General features: G+C 42.1%; 1 protein-coding gene across 3 annotated transcripts in view; it reads left to right on the top strand.

Annotated features, from left to right (window-relative positions):
* Window positions 1-17,903, top strand: part of RNLS (renalase, FAD dependent amine oxidase) — a 261,871-nt gene that overhangs the window by 234,328 nt on the left and 9,640 nt on the right. For all 3 annotated transcript variants that reach the window (XM_082268172.1, XM_082268171.1, XM_082268170.1), the window contains one exon: window positions 11,501-11,676. In XM_082268172.1, coding sequence (XP_082124298.1) covers window positions 11,501-11,676 — 176 coding nt within the window. The remainder of the gene's footprint in view (window positions 1-11,500; window positions 11,677-17,903) is intronic.

Raw genomic sequence — 17,903 nt, 5'->3', positions numbered from 1 at the left:
CTAACTCTGATAAAAGCTTACAAATGCTGAAAAACTCGGCTATTTAGTGTTTATCTGCGTTTTCGAGCAATAAGGTTTTGTGGGAGTATAGTTTTGCTAAAAAAAAAAAAAAAAAAGCTAAAAACGTTACTGAAGAAACGCTCAAAAACTCATTCTACAGCGAATGCTACTGGCGTTTTTAGAACGTTCAGTGTGCATTAGGCTTAGAGTAAAACAATCTATGCTCTTAGCTTTCTTTCTGATGCTGTGCAGGTGTCCATTAGTTATATGGTGTCAAACTGGTATAGGATAGGCAATAAGTGGCCCTGCATTATCACTGAACCTACTTTACAGCTGAAATCATGTGACCTGATCTAGAGGGAGCCTATAGCAGTAAGTTCTTAGAAGTATGTATTTCACAACTTCTTTTAATACATACTGGTATAAGGCAGCAGTACTAATGAAGACATAAAATACCAACAGTGGTAATGACTCTACTTTTTTGGAAAACTTGCACAATGACATTGCTCCACACTGTCAGCACAGATGTGAAGCAGGTGCTGTACATAGCTCTGCCCAGCCTAAATATCTATGTAATAGGCACTGAAGGGAGAACAATGTAGGAGATGAAGGTTTTACAAACATTTATAGAAAAATGCCTTCATTTCTAAAATAACAGCAACAAATGTTTGTGTTTAATAGCTAGGTTGAGAGAAAACCATGCATTAGTCACTCTAGCAGTTCTAGAACCTTTAATTACTCTTTGGTTATATATAGCATTATATAATTTCTTCCTCTGCTAATAAGTCATAGCACTTTTAATTTTAAAAAAGGAAATACTGTACACACTTCTGCAAAATGATCATAGAACAGTTAAAGCTTAATACATAGAACTCTTATAAACCTATCACACCATTAATATTTGTGTGCATCTTGGCTCTACAATACAGTGTGGTCTGAAGTCAGTTCGTTATAAAATGTGTAATAGCCAAGAAGACCTGAAATAAGACACCAATAATTAATGCATTCATATAAAAATTTATCCCAAGCATTACAATTCTAAAATTCCACTATCAGGTTATATTCTAAAACGTGCACTTTCCAATGTTCCCCTTTTTTACCCAATCCTACCTCCACATGTTTAACAAATATCGTTAAATCAACCTGCTTTGTGTCCAGCTACTTCAGTTACTTATGGCGGTCCAGTAACAACACTGTAGAAGTCTATACTGAGCTCCCTTGGTTTTGTAACATGAACTGTACAGTATCCCATCCAAGTGAAAGAGCAAAAGTTTTTCACTTTCAATAAATGACTATTTAGGCATTTTGGATACAGGTCACGATCTAAGGAAACCGGAAAAAACAAAAAAAATGCACTGCTAGTCACTAGGGCTATAACTGCCATAAACAATTCCAATCATAGGTATAACAAAGGTCTGCAAATATTCAGAACAATAAGCCAGTGATTTTTAGCCAACTGGTGGAAGTTTTGGCAGTTACCACAATACTGACCGGGTTGTGTTGCTAAATTCAGGTGTATAATGAGGTCTGTTTCAAGATGGGAACAAGAGAAAAGGTTGTCTCCGAAGCAGGGATGGAGGAGAGTGGAAAAAAGGTAAGGGAGGGGGGAGGACATCAAAGACACCCAAGTTGAGGCTTTGAAGCTCAGCAACTTTAAAGAGGTATAAGTCGCAATGGGCTTTGAAGGATGAGCATACTGTATCCACAAAGTCCATACCATAAGGAATTTCTTATGTGTATCTAAAAGAACACTAGTGAGTTTTTCATTATTGAAAAAAGCATTGACATGTTGGCAGCCTATTTTTTTTTTTTGCACTGGAAAGTTCAATCATTCTCCATGGCAAGAAAATGCCTTCCTAATCCTAACAATTAATATTAGCGCTGATAATGAAAGAAACACTGATACATGTATATTATAGTGTTCTGTGCCAATTAGTCATCAAACATCTGGGTGTTAGAACATTTTATTTTGAGTTCCACACTGCAGTGAAATGCATTTGCCCCCTTTCCAATGTTTTCTATTCTTGCATTGACATTCAGTTGGATTACATCTTTTGTCAGGCAGAGGCCTTAAAGTGGTCAGGAAGGCTGAAGGTTTTTTACCCTCATGCATTCTATGCATGAAGGTAAAAAAACTTTACTTTCTGTGTACAGCGCCCTCCTCCCCAGCTGCCCCAATCCTTACCTAAGCCCCCTCCGATCCATCAATTTTCAAGATATATGACCAAATTAACACAGCGCGTGCATAAAAACATGTTAACTGAACTGTGAATAAAAAGTTGACAAAATGCACAACGTGTACCCCAAAAAAATTATAAATGCATATAATGAATATCCAAAAAAGTATATAATCAATCAGAACATATTCCAAAACAGTGTCCAAATAAATGGTCAATCAAAAAGGTGCAAAGTGCTCCAGTGCAGATATAAAACATTCGTGCTCCAGGTGACTGTGACCCCTCCAGGAACCCTACTCGCCAGAACAAATGGACCCTGACTAGGGTCAAGAAAGCCTGTATATAAGTGGATGTTGTTATGCACCAAATCTTCTCCTTAGTAATGGCAAACTAATGTGGATATTCTTGATAAAGGTGGTCCAGAGTGAGTGGTCCCAGCTTGGCATATGCCCAGTGGGTCGGCTCATGCGTTGTTGTATGTACAACCACTAACCACCATTATGGTTTCCATTATGGTAATAATTATGCTTTCTTGACCCTAGTCAGGGTCCATTCGTTCTGGTGAGTAGGGTTCCTGGAGGGGTCACAGTCACCTGGAGCACGAATGTTTTATGTCTGCACTGGAGCATCTTGCACCTTATTGATTGACCACGTATTTGGACACTGTTTTGGAATATGTTTTGATTGATTATATATTTTTTTTTGGATATTCATTATATGCATATATAATTTTTTTGGGGTACACGTTGTGCACTTTATTTGTCAACTTTTTATTCACAGTTCAGTTAACATGTTTTTATGCAAGCGCTGTGTTAATTTGGTCATATAACAAGAAGTTTAAGAAAATATTCACAATATGCCAAAGACAAAAAAACAAACCAACTTTTGCGTGGGTTTTACCCATTCTATATGCTTTCCAAAAAAAGGTTTTGGTTTTAGATGCACAATGACCATCTCAATACAGCCTCGTATTGAGGTGGTTATTAAGGTGGTTATACTGAAATCATTGTTGAGGCTACAACCATGATCCCGGTATCGTTTTTTCTACATTAGACTATTCTCTTTTGTAAAAGTTATCGGAGTGGCTGTACAGCCACTGAAACTTTTACAGGTAGCGGGTAGGGACCTTTTCTTTGCTCTCCCTTCCCATCGGGGAGCCCAGTAAGGTTGCAACTGGCGGCATTGGCTTCCCTAGACACAGTAAGAGGAACTGATGTTGTTCCTCCCACTGTGTGACATCAGAAACTGGAAGCAACAAGGATTTTGTCACTTCTGGTTTATTGTTTACAAGTCATTACTGGCTTGGGAAAGCATCTGATCAAACCGACTTTCGTTTTTTTCTGATGCTTTGGAGGCTAGAGGAGAGAGATATGGGGTCTCAGAGACCCAAAATCTCTCCATAAAGAGGACCTGTCACAGCCCATGCTATCACAAGGGATTTTGTTCATCCCTTGCTATGGCAAAATTTATAAAAAAAAAAAAAAAAAATTAAGGGACAGTGTAAAAAAATAAATGTAAATAAAATAAGTATTAAAAAAAAATTTGAAAGCACCCCCTGACCCCCCCCCCCAATGCTCAAGCGCAAAGGTGAACAGGCACGCAGGTCCCGAAATGCATATGTAATGGCGATCACACTATACATAAGGTAGCACTGTGAACGTCAGAGTGGGAGTAATAATTCTAGAGTATGTCCAAACTGGTAACCTGTAAAGGCTTTTAAAGCGTCATCTATGGAGATTTTTAAGCACCATAGTTTGTCACCATTCCAGGGGTGTACGCAATTTTAAAGCAAGATATGTTTGATATCTATCTATGTTTAGTAAAACAGAAAAGATTGTTACAGATACCAAACAATTGAGTATTATATTGCGTTTGTGTTCACTCAAATTCATGAAAGTGTATTTTTTCCAAAAAAATCTGTATTTGAAAAACTGCTGCACATATAATGTGTGGCATAAAAAATTGCAAACCCCCACCATTTTATTTTCCTGGGTCTCTGGTTAAATTTATATATATAAAAAATGTTTGGGTGTTCAAAGTAATTTTTTAGCAAAAAATTGCATGTGACAAATGTCAGAATTGCGCTGGGTGACCAGCGATTAAATGCGCTTTTGATTTTAGAATAACGATACTGAATTTGTCAACAGAAAAGAGAACACCAGACCCCAGATGTCTGAGATCTAAAAAGGGCAGGTTCTATGCACAATTCCTCAGGAGGTTCTGTTTTTGGTGCCTAATCTAGAACACCTGATTCTAATTTCATGGACTGACTGGAAGTGGTGGTAATTGTGGGGGTGTACATACATTTTTTACATGACAAATCTGCAATTTTTTTGTAATTCAGAATATGAGAATGGATTCGTTTTTTGTGCTATTTGTTTAGGTATAATCATCCATATCTTGCAGGCACCGTTTGAATGAAGGGCTATTCTTTGCCTGTTTAAAAAAGTTTAAAAAGTCAACGATTTCCATTGGGGCATACTTACTTTATCACATGACTTTATACTTCAAAAAAAACTTAACTAGACCATTTTCTTTAAGCCACCTCAGAAGACTTATAGACCATAACATTTTCTGAGGTCACCCCTGGCTCATTTCAAATGGATCCAGAAGTGAAATTCTACACCTGACAATTTATTAGTCTTATGTAACAAATATACAATCCCACTACAGATCTACAAGCAGCAGCCGCCAACGTTCACTAACATGCTCTTTCTTGTTGGCTATTTTTCATGCTGTGTTAATATCACTCTCTGAGCCTTCCAACTTCTGCAGTATTAAAACACATCCCTTTTAGGCCACCGAAAGTTTAACTCTTGCTATGCTTGTCGATTAAAGTGTAAATTAGATCCTGTAGGAGGAGGCGACCGGTTCACCTACCATAGTTCTCAGGATGGGGGCCTGGGGTGGCCGGGAGGAAGTACACCTCGGGTCTTCCCCGCCCTCATTGGCGTCTCGGATTGTTACCCGGGATGTTACCGTGTGCCACTCCTGTGAACTTGCCCCCCTCTCCCGATGGGGGCAATCTCACGACACGTACCCCAGGTTTGGGAACTGGGGGAAAGTAATTCCCAAAGGTTTTTGTATTTGTATATGTATTACATTAGTGCCTTTACGGCATGGGGGATGATTCCTCCTGTCCTCTTATGCTTTCTCTCTAACTTTTCTTTTTCCTTTCTCTCCTCTTGGACCCAGGCTCTGCGAACTTACCCCGCACTGCTGCCCCCGGGCTCCCCGGGCGGAGGGATTTATAGCCTAGCTGAGTCAGGCCGTTGTCCACAGCGATCAGGTAAGAGTGCACTGCCAAACCACCATGTCACCCTCAGGTTCCTCTAGATTTACACTGATAACACATAATGTGCAGGGCTTTAACTCTCCACTGAAGCGCACCAAGGCTTTCCTCCAATATAAGCGCCAGAAGGCGGATATCTTACTATTGCAGGAAACGCACTTTTCCAAAACATCAGCACCCAGATATCTTTCGACACATTATCCTCAATTTTATCTATCCTCGGGCCAGGAAAAGAAGCGGGGTGTGGCTATATGTTTTTCGAGAAGGGTCCACTTTACTCCGGTTACAGTGGTCCGAGACAAGGAGGGCAGGTACCTCATGGTTGTGGGCCTTGTTCAGGATCAGTTGGTCTCCTTGGTCTCCTATTATACCCCTAACACGGGTCAGGTAGGGTTTTTTCAGGATATGCTGAGGACATTGCTTCCCAAAGCGCAGGGCAGGGTGATCCTAGGGGGAGATAGTAACCTCCCGCTCGAGAACACGCTGGACAAATCCGTCCAAGGCGTGCCCAGATATAAGCATGTACCGAAGAACGGCTCAAGGTTGGCCCGACTTCTTCATGACTGGGATCTCCTAGACTTGTGGAGGGAACATAATCCGACTCAGAGAGACTACACGCATTTTTCCCATGTCCACGGCACCTATTCTCGCATAGACCACGTGTTCGCCAGCTCCGCTCTGGCCTCATGTGTATGCTCAGCGCAGATTTTGGCATCCTCCTGGTCCGATCATTCCCCGGTTTTAGTACAGTTTTCGGCCCTGTGGTCTTCCCCAGGCCCCTCTCCTTGGCGACTCAATGCAGCTTTACTAAACGATCCTGGGGTCCTGGGGGAGATCGAAAGGGATATCAAACAATTTTTCCTTGAAAATAGACCGGGTGATACTTCCTCTACCGTCGTGTGGGCGGCCCATAAAGCTACCATACGCGGTAAACTGATTCAATTGGCAGCCAAACTAATACGTAACAGGGAGAGTACAATAAGGGAACAGGAGCAGGCTCTGCGCGCACTACTCCTTGAACAACGGACACGCCCCCTCGTTGATATCCGTCATAAAATTGATGCGGCTAGATTGGAGCTTAATTTGACACTCACGACCCAGGCGGAAAAATACATTAGATGGTCCCGACATAGATACTACACTATGGGTGACAAACCTTCCACTCTGTTGGCTAGGAGGCTGGCCCCTCGCCCCTTCTCAGCGGCCCTGCCTAGATTGCGGCTGCGGACTGGGGCGCTCTCTCGCAATCCAACCCTGATCGCGTCCGAATTTACTAGGTTTTACACTAAACTCTACAGGGCACCACCGTCGTATAACCGGGGTTTGGCCGATTCTTTTTTTGCCGACCTGCGGCTGCCCATGCTGACGCAGTCTCATGTCGACCTTATGAACGGTCGGATTACAGAGGCGGAGGTTCTCCAGGCGATCAAGGGCTTACATCCCTCCAAGGCCCCCGGGCCGGACGGATATTCCGGGGTGTATTATCGCAAATTTCAGGAAGTTCTGACGCCGCATCTTTGCGCCTTTTTTAATGCTCTACGCAATGGGGAATCCCTCCCGCCCCATGAGAACACGGCTTATATTCATGTCTTGCCCAAACCGGACAAGGATCATAGCATATGCGACAATTATCGTCCGATCTCATTGATTAACTCTGATTTAAAAATTTTGGCGAAAATTATGGCAACTAGGCTTGGCTCCTTTTTGGCTCAATATATACATCCCGATCAAGCAGGGTTTGTCCCTGGTCGACAGACTTCGGATCAGACTAGACGGGTTGTAGACATCATCACAGCTATTCAATCAGATTGGGACGGAGGGGGTAATCGTAGAGGCATGCTCCTCTCCCTAGATATTCATAAAGCTTTTGACTCCCTGTCGTGGGAATACCTTTTCGACGTGTTGACCAGATTTGGATTCGGCGCTCCCTTTCTCACGTTGCTGCGGACCCTATATAGTACACCCAGGGCGGTTCTTAGGCTGAAGGGCTTCTCCTCGGACTCTATCCCTATCTGTAGAGGTACCCGACAGGGCTGCCCCTTGTCCCCTCTCCTTTTTGTCCTAGCACTGGAACCTTTAGCCATTAAAATTCGTGCTTCACCGGACGTGCGGGGGGTGGTGTGCGGGGGCGTCGAACACAAGTGCGCCCTTTTTGCGGACGATATTTTAGCCATTGTCTCCTCGCCCGTCACGACTTTACCCAACTTATTTGCGCTATTGGATGCGTTTGCGCTTGTATCAGGATTGCATGTAAGCCAAACGAAATCCCAGGCACTAAACATCTCCCTGGAGAGTCGCACTGTGGACACACTTAGGAAATCTTTCAAATTTGCATGGTGCACGGACTCTATGCCCTACTTAGGCATTAATTTAACCCCATCCTTGTCTACACTCTACACAAAGAATTATCCTCCTCTGTTTACACGCCTGAAGGGTGACATGGATAAATGGTTGATTCAGCCCCCTTCGTGGTTTGGCAGACTATACTCCATCAAGATGAATGTCCTTCCGAGGGTGTTATATCTGTTCCGCACTCTGCCAGTCGCGCTAAGGCGGTCTGACCTGCTCAAGTTTCAGGGTCACGTCCTTTCCTTTATCTGGGGGAACAAGAGGCCTAGGGTGAACAAGAGGACGCTGTACACCCCTAAAGTCAGGGGTGGTCTGGGGGTACCGGATCTGCTGAACTATTATTATGCTGCACAGTTATCCCAGTTGGTGAGATTCCACTCGGAGGGGGCCCGGATGCCCTGGATGGAATTGGAGGCTAGCTCGGTTCCGGGCCTGGCAGTCTCCCATGCAATGTGGTTATCGCCTAGGGATCGTCCCCCCATCCTGTGCCCAGCCTTGTCTCATTCTATGGCCATTTGGGATCGTTTGACCAGAACACATGGCTTTAGGTCCCCACATACCCCATTGGCCACTATTCTTAACAACAGCGGGTTCCCCCCGGGTCTCTCCCCCAGATCTTTTCAGTGGTGGACGAACAAGGGGCTGCTTCGCATAGCGGACTTTTGTGATCATAGGGGTATCCTCAAACGTCAGCAGCTGATAGAAAAACATGCCCTGCCTGACACTGAGTATTATAGGTATGCACAGATTGATCATTACCTGCGATCCCTGTCTCGCCTGTCCGATCTGACTACCATGACCTCCATGGAATTTTTGTGCCGCAAATACGATAAATTACGGGGGTATATTTCCATGATTTATAATATGCTTATGGACTCGCCCCTGAAACTTCCATACATGGAACGATGGGAGGCGGATGTCGGGGAGGTTGTGGAGTTGGCGGACTGGCACGACATGGCTCGAGAGGCTTCCAGGTCTCTAGTTAACACTTCAATCATCGAGGCCAACTACAAAGTGCTCCTGCGCTGGTACATGGTACCAGTCAGGATAGCATCCTTTGTGCCAGGAGCATCCTCGCGGTGTTTCCGGGGGTGTGGCCAAGAGGGTACGATGTTTCATGTTTGGTGGCAATGCCCGAAGGCCCGACGCTTTTGGATTAGGGTGTACAATTTCATCTACACCCTCACGCAAATAAACCTACTCAAGTCTCCTCAGCAGGCACTATTGGGCAAAAAGGTGGATACAGCCAATAGAGCGCAGAGGCGGCTCATAACGTTCATATTTACTGCAGCAAAAATAACAATAGCGAGATCCTGGAAGTCTCCTACGATACCATTTGAGCTGCTTAGGCACAAACTGAATTGGATTATGGTTAATGAGCGCCTGACGGCTCAACTGGAGGACAAATTGCGTGTGTTTGACAGGGTATGGGGATCGTGGATTAACTACCTCACTGGGGGTACCTGATGGACTCGGGAAGGTCTGGGGGTGGGGTGCGGGGGCGGGGTCGGGTCCAATCTTACAAATCTTTTCTCTTCTCTCTTTTCCCTTTTCTCTTCTTTTCTTGTGGCTCTATTGTCCTTTCTCTTTCTCTCTTTCTACGATTTGTCTCAGTTTACGATATGGGGTTAACAGTGGTACTGTATTCTAAGGGCTTAGTACCCCATGTCCCCAGCCCAGGCTGGGGCAAAGTTCTGTGGGATCACGATCTAGCCACTTATCCTGTGTAGTACGCTCAGTGTGATTAAATGCTCGGGGTGGTTGGCCCTGTTTACCCTCGGTGAAGGTCCCTCTAGATACCTTGAGGCTCCTGTTTTTTGTGTTTTGAGGTGCTAGCCCTTGCCACGTTATAGTTTCGACCTTTTATAGAAGTATTATCTAATGTTTGCTATGGTTATACCACTGTTTACGTTTATTATGCACTGATTTTTTATTATGTGTGTATATCTTGCACTATTTTTGTGAAAACTTTCAATAAAAATCATTGAAACGAAAGTGTAAATTAGAAACCAATTATACACTGAAAGAAAAAAGCATTAAAAAGTGAAATAATAAAATTACCAAATTTGTTAGTAATCAAAAAAAAAATTTGAGATTTTGTTAATAGTTAAATGTTAACTACAGTGTGGTTGATTTACTAAAAGAGCAGAGCATGATTTTTCAGTTCGCCTACTGAATGAGATAAAGCTAAGTGAAAATTAAATTTACAGAGAATATCTAAGCGTGCAAGGGGAAAAAATACTTGCACTTGATTGGATGATTAAAGTAAGCACAGTTTCAGCTCATTCACTAAGCTTAGTTAACACTTATTTTGCAAAGTGGATATGCTCTGCTTTATTAAATCAATCCTAGTGTCTTTCCAATTATTCAACTTTTTATGTTAATTTTTTGGATTAATGCTCTAATAATTTATAAGGAAATTAACTTTATGGAACATTCAAATTTTTCATGCTGGTCTGTATTTTTAAAATTATTTCATGTGAATGATAAAAGAAAATCAAACTGTAGGGGTTTGGCAATATTTTAGCACTGCGTTTAGAAATAGACTTATAGGTAATAGTTTATTTTTATCAATTAACATAATAGAAAGTAAATGGACAGAAATGAACAGAAGAAAAACCCAAATCAAATCAATATTTGGCATGACCACCTTTTACCTTTAAAACAGTGTCAATTCTTCTAGGCACACTTGCACACCACCATGCTTCACGGTTGCCTGCCGACACTTATTGTATCACTCTCCTGCCCTTCAGCAAACAAACTGCCTCCTGCTACAGCCAAATATTTAACATTTTTACTCCTCAGTCCAGAGCACCTGCTGTCATTTTTCTGCACCTTAGTTCCTATGTTTTTGTGCATAGTAAGGTCGCGTATCCTTGTTTCCACATCAGATGTATGGCTTTTTGGCTGCAATTCTTCCATGAAGACCAATTCTGACCATACTTCGCTGGACAGTAAATTGGTGTACCTGAGTTCCACTGATTTCTACCAGTTCTCTGCTGATGGCACTGCTGGACATCTTCCGATGTCAAGGAAAATAAGCATGTCTTTCATCTGCTGCATTGTTTCGTTGGCTGACCACTGCATCTGTGGTCCTCAACATTGCCCATTTTTTGTGCTTTTTCAAAAGAGCTTGAACAGCACATCTTAAAACCTGAGTCTGCTCTGAAATCTTTGCCTACAAAGGTGAGGTCTTTCACAACCTCACCTTGGTAGCAGAGTTTGGCTGTTCCTCTCCCAGTTATAAGCCTCCTACACAGCTGTTTCAGTAAATGGCTGTGTTTCAACCTACATAAGAAATTTACAGTCATTAGCACCTACTTGGTATAACTGGTTAATGATACACCTGTCTCTTATCCCACAAAATCCCTGACTGTGTGCAAGTGTACAAAGTGTAGAAGTCTAAGAACGGATGATGATTTGAAGCTAAAGGGTAGTCATATTATATGTAATATATATGTATATATTTCATCTAGATTTTTCTACTATTTGCTGCTCGCTTTGCATTTTGTAAATTGAGAATAATTAAAAATTAAAATATGTGATTTTGAAATAGTTTTTAACTTTTTATTTTTTTGTAGCTGGCCTTTCATCTGTATGGAATTGCGTACAGTCTTTTTCAGCCACATTATTAAAAACTTTCATTCCCTATTTTTTTTTTTTTTTTTTATACTTTTGACAGAGTCTTCAGATATTGGACCATCACTTGTAGTCCACACTAGTGTACCGTTTGGAATAGAGCACTTGGAACAAGAAAAAGATGAAGTGCAACACGTGATTTTGAAACATCTTGATACAATACTACCAAATCTTCCTAAACCAAAGAACATCAAGTGTCAGAAATGGAGATACTCACAAGTAAGTATATCCAATGTTCATATATAGAAGGGGCTTTGGTACCCTTGTTTGGCAAAAAAATTGATGGCATGTTAAAGCAGTGAATTTTAAAGCCCTGCAACAACCAGAATTTTTTTTAGTTTTAGATAGTCTGGGAAAGTTAAAATTTACAAAAGGTTCTAACTCTTGCCTGCTCTAGACAAAAAGAAAACATTTTGGCTGGGCTTTGAGTAACTGTTAATCACAAAGCGCCAGCAATGTCACATGAGCTAAGCACGAGTTTGCATTAAAGTGACTGTTGTAAAACTGAAAGTGGCAAGAAAAGGTGTCACTGTAAAGTAAATGCTGTACCTGTCATGTCCTGCCTGCCTCTCCTCCCGCTCTATTAAAGAGAAATTAGCAGGTGAAGTTTATTAATAAACCAAAACTTCAGTAGTTTTGATCTTTCCTCCCCTGCTGCACTCTATAGTTTTTTCTGCCAACCTCCACATCACTATATGAAATGGAGGCATGGGGGTCAGGAGGAGAAACCACTGAGTGCAGTGGGGGACTGGGACAGTTTTAGTTTCTGAAGATGCTTCAGCCAGCAGTTTCTCTTCAGTGGAGCGCCATTTAGGAGAAGTATTTGCTTTCTTCTTACAGGGACATCACTTTAAGTCAAGTAAAAAATCAGCAGCTCAATCATCACTAAAAGATACACACAGTGTTACAATAAATATTTAAAGAAGTCATTCCTTTCCAATAACAGCCCACTCATTTATGTTCAATGCCAAAATGTCTTTTTTTATTCATTTCAGATGGAAAAAAAATAAAGAGCTCACTGTATGAAATCCATTATTTTGATGCTGACCTAGCAAATTCAGTTAGCCACCAGAGATTACATGAAAAGCAGTAAATATTAGCATTAACAGTCCCCTGTACACAGCATGTTGTGTGGGGGTGGCTGATTTCATCCACCTTTTCAGAGCTAGCTGTATAGCTGTAGCTCCTTGTATATTGTGCTGTAAATTACTTTAAGAAAAAAAGAGCTCTTGTTGTGTCTAAGACTTTCACTCTAACAAAGAATATGGAAACCTAGTATTGAGTATTTATTCTAGTAGTCTGACACTGAAGGACTCCACACTGAGCCATTAGAAATAAAATTTGTACAAGATGTATAATTTAGTACGAGAACTGCTTTTACCTTTTCTACAATTTAATCCTGTAATGCACTAATGTATTGTCCTGTCTGCAGTTATGCAAAGACATCAACGCAATCTTTGTTGCCACATTTTGTGTACCTTCTTCATTTATTAAGGGTGAATAAAGATTTGATTCTGGATACATCTGCACCCCAGAGCATGCTTGCAAATGGAATGAGGGCCATAGAGGAATATGTATGTGCAGTTTGCAGTTTATAAATCTAGAGATTTGTCAGTGGTCAGGCAAGTCATCCTCTACATGCTCAAAGAAACTGCTGAAATGCAATTCTTCGTTCTTGTCAGACTTTTCAGCTTACCCATGTCACAACATATTGCTAATTGGTTCACTCATTCCTACCAGAGTTTTTTTTTTTAAGGTTCCAGGATGAGTGTATTGTGTCTGTCCAGTCGTAACAATTTATGAAATGATTCATTCACCTATAGCGGAGACGTTTTCACAGTCTCAGACATTGTATCCAGCAGCTGTGCATACAAAGCTTTTACAGTACTGGAGATTTTTGTTGGGTCTTGTTAGCTTTTTTTAACAAAAATAGATTGCAAAATATTCAACTTAAAGCTGAACTCCAGGTATGATCTTTATTGCATACTGGCTTGGACTAATGTAAGTATGCATATCCTATACCTGATGGGCCGTTGGGGGAGCTGAATCACTGTAGTAGTTGGCTCTTCTACAGACAAGTGATAACGGCAAACTTAGGAGTCCTGTGCTGAGCGGCTTCTTTCTGCATGCTTATAGACGGGAGTTTGCTCAGCACCGCTGACATTCACAGATTGCCTTGTATTCAATACAGGTGATTGGACAAGATGGAGATAATAATTCATACAAGGAATTCTCTGAGTGGACAATGTAAAGAGGAGGGGGAGGTTACATCACTGTCCCCACCTGGTTCAATAAGAAAATGCCTTGCATTAATTGAAAATAAATAAATGCAAGGATTTCTATAAATAAATATTGATGAAGATAATATTCCTTAAATGATGGCAGTGCCAAGCTGGACCCCTTTAAGTATACAATAAAGATCATACCTGGAGTTCAGCTTTAATAGTTATATAGGACATATCATAATCCTCTTACAAGCCACAGCTAGGTAACTGTTAAACACAATAGCATAAATTATCGGAAACATGAAACAGAAACTCCGCAATGCCTGTTAATAGCAAGTCATATGATGTGAGCATTGCTTACAATAATTGGATGATTCTTTGATTTTCTTTGTGTTGTAGAGATTACAGGTATTTGCTAGCCTAATGGTGCCATTCATTAGATCATTTTAGCACCATTTATGAGAATCTTGAGGGTAAATGTGTGCATTTTATTTTACATTGGTGAGATATCCTGTCCCCGGAGATTGAAAAACTGCCTAAAAGATGTTTAGATGTCTTCATAGCTGGAATTCTACTTTAACCGCTTGCCACCCAGGCCAATTCTGACATTTTTCTCCTACGTGTAAAATCATAATGTTCTTATTTGGAACCCCCAAACATTATATATGTGTATATTTCTTAAGCCGAGGCCCTAGAGAACAAAATGGTGGGTGTTGCAATGTTTTATGTCACACAGTGTTTGGGCAGCAGTAGTTCAAGTGCAGATTTTTAGGAAAAATACACTTTAATAAATTTCAGGGCATACAAACACAATATAATGCCCATTTTTTGGTAAAATATTATTTTACACTGAGTAAATAGATATCGAACATGTCATGCTGTAAAAGTGCATATGCCTGTGGAATGACGCCAAAGTACAGTACCTAAAAAAAAATCTCCATAGGCCACGCTTTAAAGGCCTTTACAGTTTTTCAGTTTAGAAGTACACAGGAGGTTTGGTGCTAGAACTATTGCTCTCACACTGAATTTCGCAGTGATGCCTATTGTGTCGCTCTAACGCTGTTAACATATGCATTCAGGACCTATGTATGCGTTTGCCTTTGCACGCAAGTGCAGGGGGCCCCTAAAAAAATTTTTCTTTATTTTATTTAAACTTTTTTATGTTTACACTGTCTTTTTCATTTTTTTTTTGCTTCAGTCCTGGGTTTTCCAATGGGACGAGAGAGCCGGGATAGGCACCGGAAGGGGGGACCCATTTTCACTGCATGTAAAACGCCTCCAGTAACTATTTAGCTGCTAGGATTGGTTTTACATTAAAGAGCATCGCTGGCCAACATTTTTTATACCAGGAGGATGCCAGTAGCTGCAGGCATCTATGGTCTTTGCAGTGGATTAAAAATTATTGGTGTCAATGACAGAGGTGTCCCCCACCTGTGTGGTTGAGAGGGCCCACAGGGTCCCCACCGGTAGGAGGATCCTGGGCTCCCCCCCAGACCCTTCCTTGTCCGTTTCATCAACTACAGGGATAGGATCCTCAGCGAGGCCCGGAAGCACCCAGAGCCGCGGTTCAAGAATACCTCAGTCCACTTGTATGCAGACTTCTCGGCGGACCTGCAGAAAAAGTGCAAATCCTTCACGGAGGTACGGCGGAAAATGTGAGGGAAAGGCGTGCAGTATGGAATGCTGTATCCCAGGAGACTACGGGTCACCTATGGTGGTTTGGTGAGATTCTTCAACACTCCAGAAGAAGCTGATGCCTGGTAACTGTCTCTTAGTTGATGCTGACGCTGGATGGCAGTGTCTTCAGGTTGAGTTTTACTAGTTCCTCTGTCATACTTACCCGCAACGTTAGCACCAGTTTGAAGTGGGTTTCGCTGTCTCCTTCACATGCTGTGCTGTGCGGACGTGGGTGGCCTCCCACCCGGTCTCTTCCCCACTTTCCACCATGTTGATCAAGACTACCTATATCAAGGCTGTTTGAACAGAGGAGCTCCTCTAGTTGGATGTCCTATTTTTTTGTCTTTTTTTCTTGTTTTTTCCCTTTTTCTCTTATTTTTTATTTTTCCATTGTTGCTACACTGCTTTTTGTCCTTCCGTACATACTGGCAGTGGACTCCCCACAACAACCACATATACTTGGTTTTTACTAACTGTGTTGTCGGGACATTTTGTTAACTTTTTTTGTCCCACTTTATATGAGATTTGGACTGTTCCGAATCAAAGTTACAGGGATGAGGCTGTATCGTGACACTGTTGTCTGCTGGTCAGCAGGGTTTTTTTCCAGCTGCCTATGTTTTTTTCTTTTTTTTATGGTCTGAGATTTTCTGTGCTGCTTCATTGATGGATGCTGTCATGTTTTTTGGGAAAGGTGTATTTTGATGCTAGATATGTTTAATGGGTGGCGTGGCTGGTTTCCCCCTTGGCCTAGCATTCCTACCTTTTTCTCCATCCTGTTGTGTATATTTTACCTGCACGATTGAGAAGCAGCTTAAACTTATTTCATGGAATGTGGGGGGTGGGGCTGAACAATTAATTTAAACGTGCTCTAATATTTAAATGCCTGCAGACCCAGAAGCCGCACATTCTATTTCTCCAGGAAACTCACTTACTAGGTGGCAAAATATTGGCCCTGTGTAAGCCACGCCACCTATTCCTCCGATGCTAGAGGGTGTCTCTATATTGGTCAATAAGGCCTTGCAGTGTCGGGTGGAGCAGGTAATAACGGATCCTAAAGGTCAATATGTCATACTTATCCTGGAGGTGGGAGCGCAGTTATATGCATTTGTGAATGTGTATGTGCCTCCGCCCTTCTCTGAGTTTTGTACGGTACCACATTTATGATCGATTGTCAGCGTTCCCCACCCCTAGGGTTTTTGTGGCTGATGACTTCAATAACATCTTAGATGGGGAGTTGGATACGTCTAATCCGACTAGGCAGTCATGTTCGGACCTCTTACACTGGGCCTCGACCCCACAGTTTACTGAACTGTGGAGGTGGAAGAACCCCCAGGTTCGGCACTTAGCTCATGTCTCTGCGACCCTTTGTTCGGGTTCCCGAATTGATCTGGCCTTCTGCCCTTCTTTGGCTCTCCCTCATATGGTTTCCGCTAAATACCTGCCAGGGGGCCTCTCTGACCATTCTCCGTTCGAGATTGTGAGGGGGGGGGGGGGTTGACTGGAGATTAAACAGCCACTGGCTGCAGGACCCTGGTGTGGTAGAGGGTGTGAAGGGTAAAATAGCCCAATACTGGGAGTTGAATGACCTCTTTTCTCCCCCTTGATATGCTGGGATGCTTTTAAGGCTACTATCCGTGGTGAATACATTTCTGCTATCAAATCGGTCAGGGTGGAGGGTGCTGTGGAGCTGGTGGCTTTGGAGGATGAAGTTAGGGATGCTTATTTCAATAGAGGGTACCCTCAAAAATTCACTAAAGTTTGGAGTGTTTGATGGAAAGGCAGATGACACTACGGCCGACCGCAAAGATGTTATAACCACTATACACTAGACCATTTGGTTCTTTATACTATAATTGGGGGGGATGCCAGACCACCGGCCACCTTTCTTTGAACCCACTTGCACTGTCGTTCTGTCCACCTTGTGAAGCACACACTTGACCTCCTTAAGACAGCAGCTATGTAGTTGGGATTTAGGTTGTTTTTTTCTTTTTTTTTATGTTTCTGTTATTATTGTTTTGTTCTTGAGCTGGGTATGCCCGAAGGCTTTATTTTTGTAATCTTTTTCTAAAACAATGAAAAAGAATTTGCAAAAAAAAAATGATTGGTGTCTCACATCAACAGAGTGTAAGTGTAGGTTCACACTGAGGTTCAGCGCGATTTCAAACCGGCATTTTCAGTCTGACTTCGGGGGCGATTTCACAGACATCTGTGCGGGGTTCCTGCACAGATTTCTATTAAAATCGCCTACCAAAGTCGCCAAACGTAGTACAGAAACTACTTTTGGGAATCGGTTTGGCGCTGCAACGTTGGCGTAGCACTGATTTGGATGGTGCCATTGCTGGCAATTGTCTCCAATTTTACATGCGATTTGGCATGTCAAATCAGACCAAAGTGAATATGGGCTAAAAGTTCTCTTGCAGATTGCAAAAGGCAGAATACTATTACTTTATCAGTTAGTGCAGGTGCTTGCATGTTTTTTCTAGAGGTGCAGTTCCTCCAGATACTTTAACCACTTAAGCCCCGGAGGATTTGGCTGCTAAAGGA

The sequence above is a fragment of the Pelophylax lessonae genome (assembly GCF_965119305.1).
Source record: "Pelophylax lessonae genome assembly, chromosome: 9".
Lineage (NCBI taxonomy): Eukaryota > Metazoa > Chordata > Amphibia > Anura > Ranidae > Pelophylax > Pelophylax lessonae.
The sequence above is the reverse complement of the archived record's forward strand: the minus strand, read 5'-3'. Positions and strand labels throughout refer to the sequence as shown.